The sequence below is a fragment of the Geotrypetes seraphini genome, chromosome 15 (genome assembly GCF_902459505.1).
Source record: "Geotrypetes seraphini chromosome 15, aGeoSer1.1, whole genome shotgun sequence".
In the NCBI taxonomy this organism is placed as follows: Eukaryota; Metazoa; Chordata; class Amphibia; order Gymnophiona; family Dermophiidae; genus Geotrypetes; species Geotrypetes seraphini.
In genome coordinates, this window is record NC_047098.1 from 50,141,690 (window position 1) to 50,159,291 (window position 17,602).

At 44.4% G+C, this 17,602-nt stretch overlaps 1 protein-coding gene across 4 annotated transcripts in view; it reads right to left on the reverse strand.

The window, feature by feature from the left end:
* Positions 1-17,602, reverse strand: part of ACACA (acetyl-CoA carboxylase alpha) — a 434,156-nt gene that overhangs the window by 300,206 nt on the left and 116,348 nt on the right. For all 4 annotated transcript variants that reach the window (XM_033921833.1, XM_033921832.1, XM_033921836.1 and 1 more), the window contains exons 9-17: positions 16,982-17,092; positions 16,671-16,880; positions 15,547-15,717; positions 11,479-11,640; positions 10,520-10,683; positions 8,982-9,132; positions 7,173-7,276; positions 6,275-6,356; positions 5,933-6,078 (exon numbers count right to left, since the gene is read on the reverse strand). In XM_033921833.1, coding sequence (XP_033777724.1) covers positions 5,933-6,078; positions 6,275-6,356; positions 7,173-7,276; positions 8,982-9,132; positions 10,520-10,683; positions 11,479-11,640; positions 15,547-15,717; positions 16,671-16,880; positions 16,982-17,092 — 1,301 coding nt within the window. The remainder of the gene's footprint in view (positions 1-5,932; positions 6,079-6,274; positions 6,357-7,172; positions 7,277-8,981; positions 9,133-10,519; positions 10,684-11,478; positions 11,641-15,546; positions 15,718-16,670; positions 16,881-16,981; positions 17,093-17,602) is intronic.

The following is a 17,602-nucleotide window of genomic DNA, read 5'->3' on the forward strand; positions in this document are numbered from 1 at the left end:
GTAAAGACTTTAGCTTTTTCTGAAATACTGCCTGCATATGGAAAAGGAGAGCAAAGAATGAAAAACACAGAGGACTTTAATAGATGGCTCAGAGCCTGGTGTCATCAAGAAGGCTTCAGGTACATAGGAGGATGGGGAAATACATGGAAGGACAAGAAGCTATATTGCACTGATGGGCTACATATTACTACAGCAGGAAAAAGAAACCTTGCAGAGAAATTTAGACAATATTTTTCCAGGCATTTAAACTAGAAGGTGGGGGTGGTGTATGTACGAAGGACAATTATAGAGACCACCCCCGGCAAAAGAAAAGATGTGATAGTAGTAAAGGCTGCAACATAAGCAATATCAGCAACTCATTTCTTAGTATTGCAACGGAAAGTGAAACGACACAAAAATCCATACGAAAAAGGAGATTATCGCTGAAAAATAGCTGGAAAGCAATGACCACAAATGCTCGCAGTCTAAGCAACAAAGTTCATGATCTGCAAGCCCTGATATTAGAGGCAGATCTAGATATTGTTGCTATCACAGAGACATGGTTCAGTGAATCACATGGATGGGATGCAAACATACCGGGATATAATCTTTTTAGGAAGGACAGAGATGGTCATAAAGGTGGAGGAGTAGCTCTCTATGTAAAGATCAATATCCAAGCGACCGAAATGCAAGGGACCTGGGGAGAGGAAGAAGCGATATGGATTGCTCTGAAAAGAGAAGATGGAACTTCTATCTACGTGGGTGTAGTCTACAGACCTCCGACTCAATCGCAGCAAATTGATAAGGATCTGATTGTGGATATCCAAAAGTTTGGAAGGAAAGAGGAGGTTCTGCTGTTGGGAGATTTCAACCTGCCGGATGCGGACTGGAATGTTCCGTCTGCGGAATCGGAAAGAAGTAGGGAGATTGTGGATGCCTTTCAAGAGGCTTTGCTCAGACAAATGGTGACGGAACCCACAAGGGAAAAAGCGATATTGGATCTGGTCCTCACAAATGGAGAGAGTATCTCTAATGTTCGAGTGGGTGCTCACCTGGGTAGTAGCGATCATCAAACGGTTTGGTTTGATATAACGGCTAAAGTGGAGAGCGGCCGCACGATACTTAAAGTCCTAGATTTCAAACGTACGGACTTTAATGCAATGGGAAAGTACCTGAAGAAAGAGCTGTTAGGATGGGAGGACATAAGAGAAGTGGAAAGACAGTGGTCTAAGCTGAAAGGAGCGATAAAAGTGGCTACGGACCTTTATGTGAAGAAAATCAATAAAAACAAAAGAAAAAGGAAGCCGATATGGTTCTCCAACCTAGTGGCTGAGAAAATAAAGGCGAAAGAGTTGGCGTTCATGAAATATAAAAAAACCCAAGAAGAGGAGAGCAGAAAGGACTACAGGGTGAAACTGAAAGAAGCCAAGAGAGAGATACGTTTGGCGAAGGCACAGGCGGAAGAACAAATGGCTAAAAATGTAAAAAAGGGAGATAAAAATTTTTTCAGATATATTAGTGAAAGGAGGAAGATAAAAAATGGAATTGCTAGGCTAAAAGATGCTGGGAACAAATATGTGGAGAGTGATGAGGAGAAAGCAAATGTGCTAAACAAATACTTCTGTTCTGTGTTCACAGAAGAAAATCCTGGAGAAGGACCGAGATTGTCCGGCAAAGTTACACGAGAAAATGGAGTAGATTCTGCGCCGTTCACGGAGGAGGGTGTTTATGAGCAACTTGAAAAACTGAAGGTGGACAAAGCGATGGGACCAGACGGGATCCATCCCAGGATACTAAGGGAACTCAGAGAGGTTCTGGCGAGTCCTATTAAAGACTTGTTCAACAAATCTCTGGAGACGGGAGTGATTCCTGGGGATTGGAGGAGAGCGGATGTGGTCCCTATTCATAAAAGTGGTCACAGGGATGAAGCAGGAAACTACAGGCCGGTGAGCCTCACTTCAGTTGTTGGAAAAATAATGGAAGTGTTGCTGAAAGAAAGGATAGTGTATTTCCTTGAATCTAATGGGTTACAGGATCCGAGGCAACATGGCTTTACAAAAGGTAAATCGTGCCAAACGAACCTGATTGAATTTTTTGATTGGATGACCAGAGAGCTGGATCGAGGACATATGCTAGATGTAATTTATTTGGATTTCAGCAAAGCCTTTGATACAGTTCCTCATAGGAGGCTGTTGAACAAACTTGAAGGGCTGAAGTTAGGACCCAAAGTGATGAACTGGGTCAGAAACTGGCTGTCGGACAGACACCAGAGGGTGGTGGTTAATGGAAGTCGCTCGAAGGAAGGAAAGGTGACTAGTGGAGTCCCTCAGGGTTCGGTGCTGGGGCCAATCCTGTTCAATATGTATGTAAGTGACATTGCTGAAGGGTTAGAAGGAAAAGTGTGCCTTTTTGCAGATGATACCAAGATTTGTAACAGAGTAGACACCGAAGAGGGAGTGGAAAATATGAAAAAGGATCTGCAAAAGTTAGAGGAATGGTCTAATGCCTGGCAACTAAAATTCAATGCAAAGAAATGCAGAGTAATGCATTTGGGGATTAATAATAGGAAGGAACCGTATATGCTGGGAGGAGAGAAGCTGATATGCACGGACGGGGAGAGGGACCTTGGGGTGATAGTGTCCGAAGATCTAAAGGCGAAAAAACAGTGTGACAAGGCAGTGGCTGCTGCCAGAAGGATTCTGGGCTGTATAAAGAGAGGCGTAGTCAGTAGAAGAAAGAAGGTGTTGATGCCCCTGTACAGGTCATTGGTGAGGCCCCACTTGGAGTATTGTGTTCAGTTTTGGAGACCGTATCTGGCGAAAGACGTAAGAAGACTTGAGGCGGTCCAGAGGAGGGCGACGAAAATGATAGGAGGCTTGCACCAGAAGACATATGAGGAGAGACTGGAAGCCCTGAATATGTATACCCTAGAGGAAAGGAGAGACAGGGGAGATATGATTCAGACGTTCAAATACTTAAAGGGTATTAACGTAGAACAAAATCTTTTCCAGAGAAAGGAAAATGGTAAAACCAGAGGACATAATTTGAGGTTGAGGGGTGGTAGATTCAGGGGCAATGTTAGGAAATTCTACTTTACGGAGAGGGTGGTGGATGCCTGGAATGCGCTCCCGAGAGAGGTGGTGGAGAGTAAAACTGTGACTGAGTTCAAAGAAGCGTGGGATGAACACAGAAGATTTAGAATCAGAAAATAATATTAAAGATTGAACTAGGCCAGTTACTGGGAAGACTTGTACGGTCTGTGTCTGTGTATGGCCGTTTGGAGGAGGATGGGCAGGGGAGGGCTTCAATGGCTGGGAGGGTGTAGATGGGCTGGAGTAAGTCTTAACAGAGATTTCGGCAGTTGGAACCCAAGCACAGTACCGGGTAAAGCTTTGGATTCTCGCCCAGAAATAGCTAAGAAGAAAAAAAAAAAAATAAATTTTAAATTGAATCAGGTTGGGCAGACTGGATGGACCATTCGGGTCTTTATCTGCCGTCATCTACTATGTTACTATGTAGCATAACTGTCCTGAATCACCTCCAGAACCCACTGATCTGATGTGATCTCTGCCCCCCTGACTAAAAGTCTCGCAGCCGGGTGGCCGCCAGCAAGGAGTCATTGGGCAGGATGGGCTGCAGGGGACCCGGCGGGGGCACTACCCGCACCCCGATGGGCCCATCGAAAGTACTGCATGCGCTGGAAGAACAGGCCTCTGGAGCCCAGGGGAATGAAAGGAGGCGGTTCCACAACCAGGGCGAAAGCGGTGGAAAGCATGCCCACGAGCAGCACTACCCCTAGCCAGTGGCCTAGGCCTAACTCAGGTAAATGAGGCACTTTAGAATCAGAGAATGTCAACTTAGCTTTGGACGCCACATCCGCCAACCAAGTGTGAAGCCACAAGATACGGCGTGCTGCCACTCCAAAGCCATAGATTTGGCAGAAGCTCACAAGAGGTCATACATGGCATCTGAGAGAAAAGAAGCACCCTTCTCATTCCCGCTCCACTAAGTCCCAAACAACAGACTCTGTTTAAGGGGGGAATCCCAACTTACGCTTCTCAGTGACCTGTAAGGCAGCGCCGCTTCGAGATGGCCGAGACCACCACGTCCACCACCAGCGATGGCAGGGAGTCCCAGTCCCCTTCTGGGATGGGAGAAAGGCGGGCCATGGAGCGCAAAAAGCGAAAAAGTGCCTCTGGCGCCTGCCACTGCGTGATCCAAATATCCCGAATATCCTGCTGCATAGGAAAAAGAGCTGCAAGCAAAGCGGATCCCCTAAAGCAAGGGGTTCACTGTATGTGGGGGCTCCGACACGGTATCCTCAAAGCTTAACACCGAGGAGACCGGAAGAATTAGCCCATGAAGCTCGTCCCGCTGAAAAATGTGCACCACAGACGCATCTATGTCAGCAGGCGGGCTCTTGAACTCACCACTGGTGGAAACCATCCCCCCAAGAGGATCCTGGAAATCTCCCGAAAGGTCCAGGTCCTCATCAAGCACATCCTGCTCCTCAAGACAAAAATCCTCATCCCAAGAGACCCGAGGCCGTTCGGACGCAAGAGGAATAGAAGGGGGCAAAAACCAGTACGGTCTGGGGCCGAACTGGAACACACATTGAAGGCACAACCCTCCTTCCCCCTCCCAAGACCCCCAGATTGGAAACAGGACCTCCAGCCACCAGCACATAAGCCTTGCAAAGTGCTAAAATAAAATCAGAGGGAAAAAAAACCTGGTAGCCCCAAGGGACTCCCTGCTACAGCAGGGGACCCAACGCAAACCTGCTCCTGTTTCTCCAATATAGGGGCAAGGTCACCTGAAGACACTGAAAAGATGGAGGTGTTTCCCGCTGAGAAATGGGCCAGAAACCACCAAAACAGAGCTCGAGGCCTGCATCGTCTGAAAAGCCTGGGCATTTCCTGCTGCCAAGCTCTCCATCGCGGTAAGGGAATCCCCAGCCGCTCCGGTGGTAAGGGACTCCTTTGTACCCTAACCGTCAGCGGCTGGAGAAACTCCCGCGTGGGCAGCCGACTCGCGAAGCACTGGCAGCAGAGTTTCCTGGTCATCGGCTCCCAATGCCGACGAGGATCCCCCACCGCTCTGACCTGTGCAGTGCTTGCACCGGCTGGCTGCAAGTGCCCCGTGGCTGGAGCACTTTTTCCCCTGTCAAGTGTTCATTGTGCTGCAAAACCGCTCTAACTGGAAAAAAATGCCGGTTAGATGAAAAACAACAGCAAAAGATAGCCAATTGAAGGGAAAAGAACCCTTTTATATGAGCAAAGTCTCAGGAATTTTTTGCAGGGCAATTTTTTTGATCAGAACAGGCTCCATGGCTCTCAAAGCTGGAGGCCTGACCAACCATGGGGGCCAGGCTGCTGGCTGAGGCACCTCTACAAAAATTTGGGGATGTGGAGGACCAGCCCGAGACCCGCCAGGTTTAACACCTCCGGGGTCAGACAGATCCCCAAACAGGACCCATCCAAACTCCGTCCGGCAAAAAAGGGGAACCCAGGAGTCCATAAACACATTCCAACAGCCCTAAGAGGGGAGCCAAATTAATCTTATGACCTGCTGGAGACTGAGATAAACTGGATTGGTACGGGGGAGTCTATCCTAATATACAAGTTTTGGTCTCTGTCTCCACCAGCTGGTCACAGTGAGGTATAAACCCATTCGTAAGGACTATATCGGTCTACCAAGTGCTACAGAATGGGGTGATCAAATGAAGGGGGGAGGGCTTCTGGCTATTAAGGTTTAAGCATCTCCAACAGGACAAAGAAGTCTATTAAAAAGTTCATTCTGCCTTTTAAACAGTGACTTTCTTATAGCAGCTTAGAAAAGCCACTGTCCTTGGCCTAAGCTATGAAAATGTGGGCTCATAACTCCAAGAGGCATGCAGGATGATGCAAAGCCATGCCAAGGAAGAGCAGAAAGCCTGTGGCACCCAGCAGCGTACCTGTCCACCTCCTCCTTCATGTAGGTTGTGTAGCTGCTTCCATCATAGGACAGGAGTAGTCCTCCATCACTCAGCCTATGCACGTCAACCTCCACGCAGGAGCCATTCATGATGACAACATAAGAGTTGGGAGACTGCCGTGTCACCTAAGGAACCCAAGACAACAATGGGGGCAGCCATCTCAGCTCACCACAGAGTGAAGGCACATCCTAGTGGTTACTCATAGCCATGACACAACAGTTCCTCCAACAGATTTCCAGCTCGGCCATGCTAGCTTTCAGAACAGCCACAACAGTAAACTAAACACACACACACACACATACAAATAAAATTTTAACGTACCTTTAGAACGTACTTCACGCCCTCATAGATGAGCTCCACATCCACTGTGTTCAGCAGTGTATGTGCTGGAAGCACCTGGCCCCTGATAGGAGAACACACATGGTAAAAAAAAAAAAACCACTATAGAGTCAAGAACCATTCCTCAAGTGAAACAAGAAAATAGCAAACCCTTCCACCTACTCAACAGCACAGTGTAATTCTATGGCATGGCAGGAATGGCGTGCTCAGTCCAAAGACTCAGTTTATGAGAAAGAGCAGCGTCAAGAATGCCAAACTTTCCACATTCCCAAGAACTACACCACACTGTGGAGACTGACTTGTACTACTGAAAGGGAGAAGATATTATAGTCCAGATAATAGGAGTTGGATGAATATGTGTTTTATGGCGAGAAAGCCTGTTTATTACTTGGATGAAAAGCTTTAATATAGATTTAAAGTTTTTTTAAAAAAATCAAGCACAATTAGTTTCTTCTCTCACTCAGATGTCTCTGCATGCATTTGAATCAACAGCACATCAAAATTTTTAAATAAATACATATATAGCACTAACAGTACAGCACTGGGACAGCACATTCTTCTCCATTTTTAGTACAACTTTTATCTAAGTCACTGAAAGGACAGTCCTTGATTAGGGACTCCCTTCAGAGTATGGCCAGCAAGTGTCATAGGTGCATGAAGGTTGGGACTCTTTCCTCCTTCCATTGCAACCCTATCTGATCCAAGGAGCAGAAGCCAGGCTCATGAACTGTACCCAGTTCTCAGACATAGCGCTACCACAGAGTTACCAGGTCAGCCTCAGAGCAGTATATTCTAGAGAAATACACATCCAGCTCTCCAGCCAGAAGCATCAGCACTGAAGAGCTCTCATTTTGGAAAAGAACATCGGAACAGAACAAACCTCTCTAGAGAGTGCAGGAAGTTGGAGATACTGTTTCGTAGGCTGACGTCTGCCACATGAAGTGCACCGCACACCACGCCCAGCATGGTGTCAGGTCTCTCCGCCTGAAGAGAGGTAGGGGAACAAAGCCAGCAAGGTTACCTTCAGCAGTGCAGCGTGAGGCCTTGTTGCACAGCATCGCAGGCTTTATCCTATCTCAAGAAGACACTGAATGCTTGAGTGTTTGAAACGCCATTGGTAGATGACTACACCAAGGTGTACGTGTTTAGCTATTAGCGAAGTATCTTAAATTTCTGTAATTTTCCACAATAAAGTGCAGATATTGAAGGTTCATTTAATAAAATGCTGCTAGACTTTTTGTATAAAATGTCTTTTTATCATTATTTGATGACAGGAGAATGTTTTCTTATTCTTCTGTGGTTGTATCACTTTATTAGTGGGGGTTCTATGGAATCCAATCCCACATTATAAGGATATTGGAGCTAGTGTTAATTCTGTCCTGATTTATTGTTCTTTTTAAATAAAACAGACTTGACATAAAGAGTTCCTTTCACTAAACCACGTAGAGATTTCTACCATGGGCCAGCGAGGTAAATGCTCCAATGTTCATAGAATTCCTGTGAGCGTCGGAGCATTTACCTCACCAGCTCATGATAGAAACCTCTACCATGGTTTAGTAAAACCCAGCGAAAATGTCTTTTTAATCAATGTATCATTGCTGAGTGTGAAAACATAAAAGTTATAGCTATATCAAGAACTTTGCTCCATTAAGCAAAAATTATAGCATATTTTAAGAAAAACAGAGCTTTATTTAATCAGTGGCTTTGATGAGCTTTAACATTTTTTTTAAAGTATTTTCTGATCAAGCACAATCAAATTCATGGGAAAAACTTCAATTTGCACAGTTTTTTCCAACTTTAGGTTTTTCTGGACAACCCTACTGGGGCAACAGAAGATTAAGTGACTTGCCCAGAGTCACAGGGAGCAGCTCTGGGATTCAATCCCATAACCTCAGAGTGCTGAGGCCGCAGCTCTAACACTAGGCCACTTCTCACCTCCATGCACTTTATTGAATACTGAAAATTAGGCGCTTAACTGCTGCAATTAGATGTATCCATTTACACGTGCCATAGAGCAAGCATAAAGGTTCCTCCTAAATTTAGGCATCTAATTGCTGACCTTTGCTAGTATTCTATAATAGATTAGATGCACAAATTTGCTATTAAAGAATAATAAATTAGTGCCTAGATTTTGGGGACCAAACTTTTAGTGCCCTTCATAGAAAAGTATCCTTAACCCTATCATCGGTGCAGACACTGTTTCTGACAACAAAACTTTAAGACACACTTTAAAAATAAAAAATAAAAAGTATGGCACCCCCTACAGTGGATAAAGGTATGTACTGTACAGGTTTACAAGTAGTTTCACCCACATAGGCCAGGTAATTATTTAACCTTTTCCTATCATAATAAATTTTACGTTATGCTGCTTCCAATCGTCACGTGACCTAGAGGTGTGCACCGAGTTTGTCCCATACCCTCGGACGAACGATAGTTAGAGCAGATCATTTTTGGAATGTCCCGTCATCCGGGACACATTATAGGAAAAGGTTAAAGCCCATTTGGGGTAAGGCACCGTTTTACCCATGGCAAGGGCTTTGAAAATTACTGTTCCTATTCTTACAAGAGCACTTATTTTATTGTTGCTTTCATCAGGAACAGGTCAGTTTCTGAACTTTTGGTATCATGTGCTCAGAACCAAATGTGATAGAACCTGTTCCAGTCCCTTCCCCTTTCTACTAAACTGTACCTGTACTTTCTCAGCAATGAGTCTGTCCAGCCATCCAGTATCAATGCTGTTCTGCTGAAAGCTCGCTGTCTCCAGTAGCTTAATTAAGTATTCGACTGTGGTGCGGAAATCACCTCGGATGGACAGTTCCTTAAGAGCCACAACCATGTTACTGGGACACAGCAAGAGACAAGGAGCACAGTTGGTAAGCAGTCTTCAAGAATGGACTACCTCCAAGATAATATCAGGCATTAATGGTAGGATTATAAACTGGGGAGGGAGGGGTTTGAGGGAAGATGACATGGGAACTTTTCATTTTCAGCAAACCCTGGGGAAAAGGAAAATATTTCTAAAAGTCTGCATTGAATTTTCACTTGCAAAGGAGTTGCAGGTGAAAGAAAAGGGTGATTGATTCAGTCCAGAAGTGTAATGAGAAATTAAGGCAGCCAATCACTATCACAGGGAAACTTTGTCTTTAGGAGGAAGTTATTATTGTAGGCTACTGTTAAGATGGGTTATTTTGCTGTTAACCCCAGTTAATAGAACATAAGAATAGCCTAACTGGGTCAGATCAATGGTCCACATAGCCCAGTATCACATCTTCACGGTGGCCAATCCAGGTCACAAGTACCTGTCAAAAACCGAAATAGTAGCAACATTACATGCTACTGATCAGGGGGAAGGGGTGTTTGTCAGCGCGGGGTTGTCGGCAGACCCTGGCAGCCTGTCACCAGGAGGAAGTGGGCATCTCTCCTGTTGTCCTTCAATTTAAAGGTGCAGGAGGCTGTTGGGGGGAGACCCCAGTGGCAGGAGGGAGTGGGGATACCTCCTGCCAAGGCACGGGGATGTATGGGTGGGAGCGAGTGGGCCCCGGCAGCAGCAACCAAGGCAGGAGAGAATGGGCATCCCTCCTGCCAATCTTGTACACGGTGTGGGGGGGCCAGGAGGAGCAGGAGAGAAGGGAGTGTTGTCGGAGGGAGATGGGGGACTTTTCCTTCTGCTGCTCTCCCTGCCGGTCATTCAGCTGAGTCAGCAGGATTTGGGGAGACCTGCTGGCTCAGCTGATTGACTGGCAGGGATAGCAGCCTTGACAAGAGGGAGGAGCTGTACCTAGCGATTATTTATTTATTTATTCAATTTTCTATACCGTTCTCTCAGGGGAGCTCAGAACGGTTTACATGAATTTATTTAGGTATTCAAGTATTTTTCCCTGTCTGTCCTGACAGGCTCACAATCTATCTAATATACCTGGGACAATGGGGAGATTAAGTGACTTGCCCAGGGTCAGAAGGAACAGTGTGGGTTTGAATCCACAACCTCAGAGTGCTATATTTTACCGGTGAGTTTTGAGAATCTGGCCCTCAGATCAATAAAAAGGGATTCCATATATTTTAAGAAAAATAATCTATGTTGGTATCCTGAATAGTTCCACCCGTTACTGACTGAGATTTGGGCAGTAAACAGTGCTCCCCATTAAGACTGGTGGAAATTCTGTCATGGGCTATACTTGGCAGGCAGGGCACCATGCTGGCAGGAGAGGAGGCTTCATGCTCACTTACGAAATGGCTTCTTCACGGTTTTCTCCCCAGGAGAAGCAGTGGCCAAACTGGGAGTCAGCGAATTCATGCAGCCCGCCAGCAGCTGCCACACTGAAATAACCCCAGACATTCTTGTTGCTGCGGAAGTTCAGTTCCTGCACTGTTCCAGAGCTGGGCTTAAAACCCTGTAAGAGAGGCAAACAGACATGAAAAAGAATGCATATCCTGCACAACTGCCAGGGCAAAACTGAAGCAACCTAACTCTGAGAGTAAAATTCTTGTATTAGACTAGTGCCTCTCAATCTAGTCCTTGGAGAACAACCAGACAGTTAGGTTTTCAGTATATCCAAAATGAATATGCATGAGATACTTTTGCATACTCTGATTCTTGGAATGCAAACCTATCTTATGTATATTCATTGAGGATATCCTGAAAACCTGACTGGCAGAATGTGCCTCGAGGACTAGGTTGAGAAGCACTGCATTAGACCCAAAAATTGTTCATTGGTTGTCCAAGAAACCCAAATAAGACAGAGTGGATATGAAGAGCACAGTTAGATAAAATGACTTGTCTAAAGGGGAATTAAAGGCCAATGGAAGCCTTACACTAGCCTCCTAAGACCTCACTGGAAAAGGAGTCCTACCTGGAATACCCACACTCCTCATAGTCTGTAGGTGATGGATGTACACGGCCCATCTAGTCTATCCAGATTACTTCTTGTTGTAATGTTAGTGACCCAGCCGATCTTTGACTTTCCCTATACTTCTTCACCGCTAATGTGCTACATACTATTCTTATCCTATACTTTTCTGAGTTATTGTTTTTGTTTCCACCACATCCCCTGGAAGCTATTCCATGCATCCACCATCTTCTGGACAAAAAGATAATTCCTGTTGCTGAGTTTATCATTCTTTCCTAGATAGGAGAACTTTTGTGTCTTTACCATCCTTTGGTTTAACAAAAAAAAAGAAAATGCTACCTCATCAGGATTCTCGCTGGTAATGCGGGCTGCGATCACATGACCTCGCGGGGATGGTACATGAACTGAGTTATCAAAGTCAATAGGTGAATCTCCCCAGGCAGGGACTCCATACATCATACGAATATCCTTAATCCTATGTAATGGGATCCCCATTGCAATCTGCAAGGAAAAATAAATAGGAACCAGCATATTTCAAGTATGACTATGTACTTATGTTTTTGGGGAGTTTTTTGTTTTAACATGTCTTTTGGTAGGGGGCGGGGGGAAGGGAAATCATTCATTATTCCTACTTAAGGGATTCTGTATAGGTTTTGCAAAGTTAGGCATCAGGATGATCTGTGCTAAGCACGAATTCTATAAAGACCATTCCAGGCAGAACAGCCTTTACAGAATATTGTATTAGCTTAACACATTTTGGCCCAGATTCTATAAAAGATGCCTAAAATGAGGCACCTAGATTGGTGGACATAGCTGTGTAGGCATTTGTTTTGGACTTAGGTGCCAGTACTTAAGCCAAGAAAGTCCATTGGTCATAAATTTGAATGTTGGCACCAAAATTCTAATTCATGATCAAAGGACTTCCAAGCCTCAATCACTAGTCAATCAGGTTTGAGGACCCAGACAAATGCAACAATCATGACGCCAGTCACAGAAGCCTAAGAAAACATAACTACATGAAGATATTAACTCATTTGAAACTAGAACACACTATGGTCTGGAATGCCTAAAACGAAAGAAAATTAGCAGGCACAGCCTAATTTTTCCTTAGTGAATATACTGAAGTAGGTGTGGGGTATTCATGTAGTTTTTGTTTGATAGTAACAAGGGGTTAGGCTGAGAGGTCAGGAATCAGAGAACCAGGAAATGTTAAAGGTTTTATTAAAGAGGGTGGGAAAGGGCGATTTCATTTGTGAATCACTGATTGTGTTCATCAACATGTAGGTGGTATATAAAAGCTTATATATGTTCAAATATATTTTATTGAGCTCAACAGTAAAAACAAGCAAATACACAGGGTGAATCAAAAACAAGCCCAAGTTATATCAAAACCCCCACAATACCATACCCCCCTAACCAACCACTCAGCCCCCCAAACAATCCCCCCCTAACCTCCCACCCCCTTGTCCTCCTTCCAGTTACAACCCCTAGAATGAGCTATATTACGGTACAAAAATACATAGGCTTACATAAAATGAACATAATAATATAGAAGAACAAGATATCAGCAGTTAAGCAAGTGGCTTCGAGCCAAGGGAGTCATGGTGGTCCAAAAGGGTTCCCAAGTGTGCTGAAAAGAACGCCCTGGGAGGGAGGAAAAGTCCGGCAGCACCAGAGAAAGTAGTCCAGCGCCTCTCCCTCAAGCTATTTAAGTAAGATACATTTCAAGGCAAGAAGGACTGTCCACTTGAGGAAGGCAGCAGCCCCCCTTTTTACGGGGGGAATAATGGGAGACAGCTCCAAATAAAAACAAGGGAGAACGTTGAATAGTAATGTTCCAAATGCGCTCCACAAAGAGAAATATGGCATCCTAAAAGGAGTGAATGGATGGACAGGTCCAGAACATATGTCCCAAGCCCACCTCAGGGGCCTGACATCTAAGACAGGCAGCTGACTCACAAAACCCAGAAAGATAAGCCCTCTTAGGAGAAATATACAAACGGAGGACCAACTTATAATGTTGTTCCCAAAAAGTAGTATATTTATGAAAAGCAGGGAACCTACGGAAGTAAAAGCTTTTATTTATATATACATATATATACATATACATATATACATATACATATATATATATATATATATATATATATATATATATATATACATATATACACACATACATACATACATTTATAAATGACCTGGAAACGGGGACGAATTGTGAAGTTATAAAATTTGCGGACGACACTAAACTCTGTAGAAGGGTTAGAACTACGGAAGAGTGTGAGGACCTACAAAGGGACCTAAACAAACTGGAGGAGTGGGCGAATAAATGGCAGATGAAATTCAATGTAGGGAAATGCAAGGTCATGCATATAGGGAGAAAAAACCCGATGTTCAGCTACCAAATGGGGGGATTAGTATTAGAGGAAAGTAACCTTGAAAGAGATTTGGGTGTACTGGTGGATACAACAATGAAGTCAACGGCGCAATGCGTAGCAGCCGCGAAGAAGGCAAACAGAATGTTGGGTATTATTAAAAATGGTATTACGACCAGAACAAAAGAAGTCATCATGCCGTTGTATCGGGCAATACTTGAGAGGGTCCAGAGGAGAGCGACACGAATGATTAAGGGCATGGAAAACCTTTCATACACTGAAAGATTGGAGAGGCTGGAGCTCTTCTCCCTGGAAAAGCGGAGACTCAGAGGAGACATGATAGAAACCTACAAGATCATGAAGGGCATAGAGAAAGTAGAGAGAGATAGATTCTTCAAATTTTCAAAACATAAAAGAACAAGAGGGCATTCGGAAAAATTGGAAGGGGATAGATTCAAAACAAATGCTAGGAAGTTTTTCTTTACTCAGCGGGTGGTGGATACCTGGAATGCGCTTCCAGAGGACGTAATAGGGCAGAGTACGGTACTGGGGTTTAAGAAAGGATTGGACAATTTCCTGTTGGAAAAGGGGATAGAGGGGTATAGATAGAGGATTACTGCACAGGTCCTGGACCTGTTGGGCCGCCGCGTGAGCGGACTGCTGGGCGCGATGGACCTCGGGTCTGACCCGGCAGAGGCATTGCTTATGTTCTTATGTTCTACACGGTACAATATTTACTGCTGGATAGGTTAGTAATCAGCTCTCTGGCAATGTGCTATATTGGGTGCTCTTTGTGGGGGGGTGGGGTCACTTCTTCCTTAGAAGATAAAAACAGCACACCAGCTGAGGACACTCAAAGGCAGCAGATAGACAATTAGAGAAAAAGGGCAAAGTTAAATCTATCCCATATACAGCACAAATAAACAGTTTATCAGGACAGAGAAGTCAACTGGGCATGAGCAAATACTCTGCTTCAAACCAGACAGGGTGTATTAGGCTAAAAGTCAATAAACTGAGCCAAAAATGACAAAGTTCCTGAAAATAATCCAGACCCATTTTCATTACCACCCCAACTTAAGTTGCCAAGTTCTTGAACTCAGCAACTGGGATTCAATATGCCCCACCTACAAGCAATTACTCAGATTACAGACAGGGTTTACAATTTTATGCACATGTATAAAAAAAAGTTATTTTTTTGTGCTTCTGAACATAAACAGTGCAAGTTCCTTCCCTAAAAAAACTTACCATCTGAAGCGGATACCGGAGACAACAGATGAAAGAGACTAGCATAAAATCACACACTGTTGAGGAAGTGGTGGGATTTGAACTGAGCTCTCACTGAATTCCAGCACCTTCACCACCACAATTTCTTCATTGCATACATTTCCAAGCCTACTTCACCACATACAACCTACACCAGCATACACATGATTAAACAGTTCATCAGGGCAGAATGGCATCTGAATAACACAGAAGGTAACTGCAAAGCAAAGCTGTATCAAGGTAACATCTAGAAGAGAGGTCAGTGATCATGGATTTGATATTTTGGTTTCCTGTGGTACAAACAAAGTGGTTTGTGTTTATTGTATACAGGTACTTTCTCTGTCCCTCGGGCAATGAAGGGGTAAGTGACTTGCCCAGGATCACAAGAGACATCAGAAGGAACTGAACCCAGTTCCCCAGGTTCTCAGCCTGTTGCACTAGTCATTAGGCCAATCCTCCACACAATAAGGCAATGGCATCAAACAAAAATATAACACTGTATGTGAATCAATTATGGGCAATTTTGCTGCACATCAGATAGTCACTTTAAAGACCAGTGTACAGCCAGTTGCAGCAATCCAGGAGGGAAATCATGCAAGCCTGGGTGACTGTGGCAAAGGACTGTGAAAGAGGGGCAAAGAAAGTATTGTTGAAAGAAAGACAATTTAGGTAGTACTAGCACTAAGACTTTTACAGCAAGCTACCTATAGACACATGTTAAAGAATGCAATTTCTGTGCCTTGGCACAGCTCTGACCATGACTCACCTGTAGCTGAGCGGCAGGTAAGTTGACATCTGCTACCATCTCAGTGCAGGGGTGTTCAACTTGCAGTCGGGGGTTGAGCTCCAGGAAGTAGAAGCTACCATCCTGACTGTAGAGGTATTCTACTGTGCCAGCACTCACATAGCCTACCATCTTGGCAAGTTTCACCGCACACTAACAGGTGTGAGAAGAAAACATATATCTTATACAAAACCTGCCAAAAGTGGACCCTTATTCCCTGCTCCCCAATGTCTACCTCCACTACTTATGATCAGAACAACCAGCATGCCAAAGTAACGTTCGTGTTCATATAACATGAGTGAGGCACCCCAGCTATTCCCCACCATCATTCACACTGCAGCTTTCACTCAGCATTTAAGACTATACTACAGTGGAGGATATCAAAGCCCAGTCCTCCATGGTGGAAGGTTCTTATTGTAAAAGCTGGTTTGTATAATTGCCTCTGTTTATGGTTGTTTCTTGTTAATAAAAAAAAAAGATTTGAAAGTAAGACTATACTACAGTAATGCATTGAAAACTAGTCAAAACATCAGAGTTGCATGTAAACAAAACAGAAGACTGAAATCAGGCAATTTAATTGACCGATAACAAGGAGTACTTAATTGTACAAACACAACTAGTCCTGTCCTTCATGACATCTTCAACTTCAGAAGCTCACAACCTGCTCAGTGGTTCATGACACAGAAGTGTCCCATGGAGGACCTGGCTTTGATTTATGGGTTGGATCTTCCTTAGGGACTGTGAATGTTGCCTCTACTGGCCAGCCTCCTGCATAGCAATGTGTAGCACTGTCACTGAGACATGAACGTCTCCCCTAATGCTATCCTCTCCCCTAATGCTATATTTTTTTCCTTGTTTATATCTAAGTAACAGGAGACAGACTCAGGACAAAGTCTGCCCTGTGTGTGCTACTGGAAAGTTATCTGTAAAAGCTGCTCTATTCAATTTTCTACAGTCCCCTCTCATCTTTGTTCCTCCCAGAACCACAGCAAAGCCATGGAGCAGTAGAGACAGGAGAACCCAACCTCTGTAATACTCGTTCCTCTCCTATTTCATAGTCCAAACACAATCTCTGTGTGGAACAAGATGGGCCCCATGCACAGTACCTGTTCCATCTGCTCAAAGACTGCTGTGGTGGCGATGCTGGCTGGAGCCTCCTCAATAATCTTCTGGTGCCGACGCTGCACCGAGCAGTCACGGCCAAAAAGGGAGATAGCATTGCCATATTGATCGGCCAGGAGTTGTACCTCCAAGTGGCGGGACTGCTTAGCAAGTCTCATCACAAATATTGGTGAGCCAGGCACCTCTGCCTGAACCTGCCACACAATCAATGAGACAGCATTATAAATGGGGAGATATGTGGGGGCTGTGCAGTAAATAACAACTTAATAAAGAAATTCCAGGAAGGCCTTTTTACCTGTCGAAAGAGGTTGGGAAAATCGTCTGCCGTGTTTACTTTTCGGATTCCTTTCCCTCCTCCTCCTTCTGAGGCTTTGATCATGACTGGATAACCAATTGTCTCTGCTGCCTGGAATGAGAGGTGGGAAGGAAGGTGAGGGGGAAGGAAAGAGAAAGAAATTTGCAATATTGGAAACATTTTGAATTGATTTTTGAAAATTTAGAGTGGAACACTTTGGAGGTAATTTTAAAAAGGTTGCTGAGCGGAGCCAGAGATGCTCGAGGGAATTGAAGAGGAGGAAACTTTATTTGAAAATTTGGGGGCCCTACTTAGCGCAAAACAAAGGCAGAGCTAGAGAAGAGATGATCCAACGGACTAACGACTGGCTCCGCAAATGGTGCATAGAAATGAACTTTGGATTCCTAGACCACGGTGAGACACTCCAGGGACTACAGGGACCAGACGGACTCCACCTAACCAGAAGAGGTAAGAAAGTATTCGGACATCGCCTGGCCCACCTACTCTAATGCACAGGGTGGACCAAAAGTATGTATACAGTATTTATTCTATGTCTATATAAGAATGTTGAACAATTTAGGTGACTGCTCAAGATTCATCTGTTTGCAAAGGAGTTTTTTT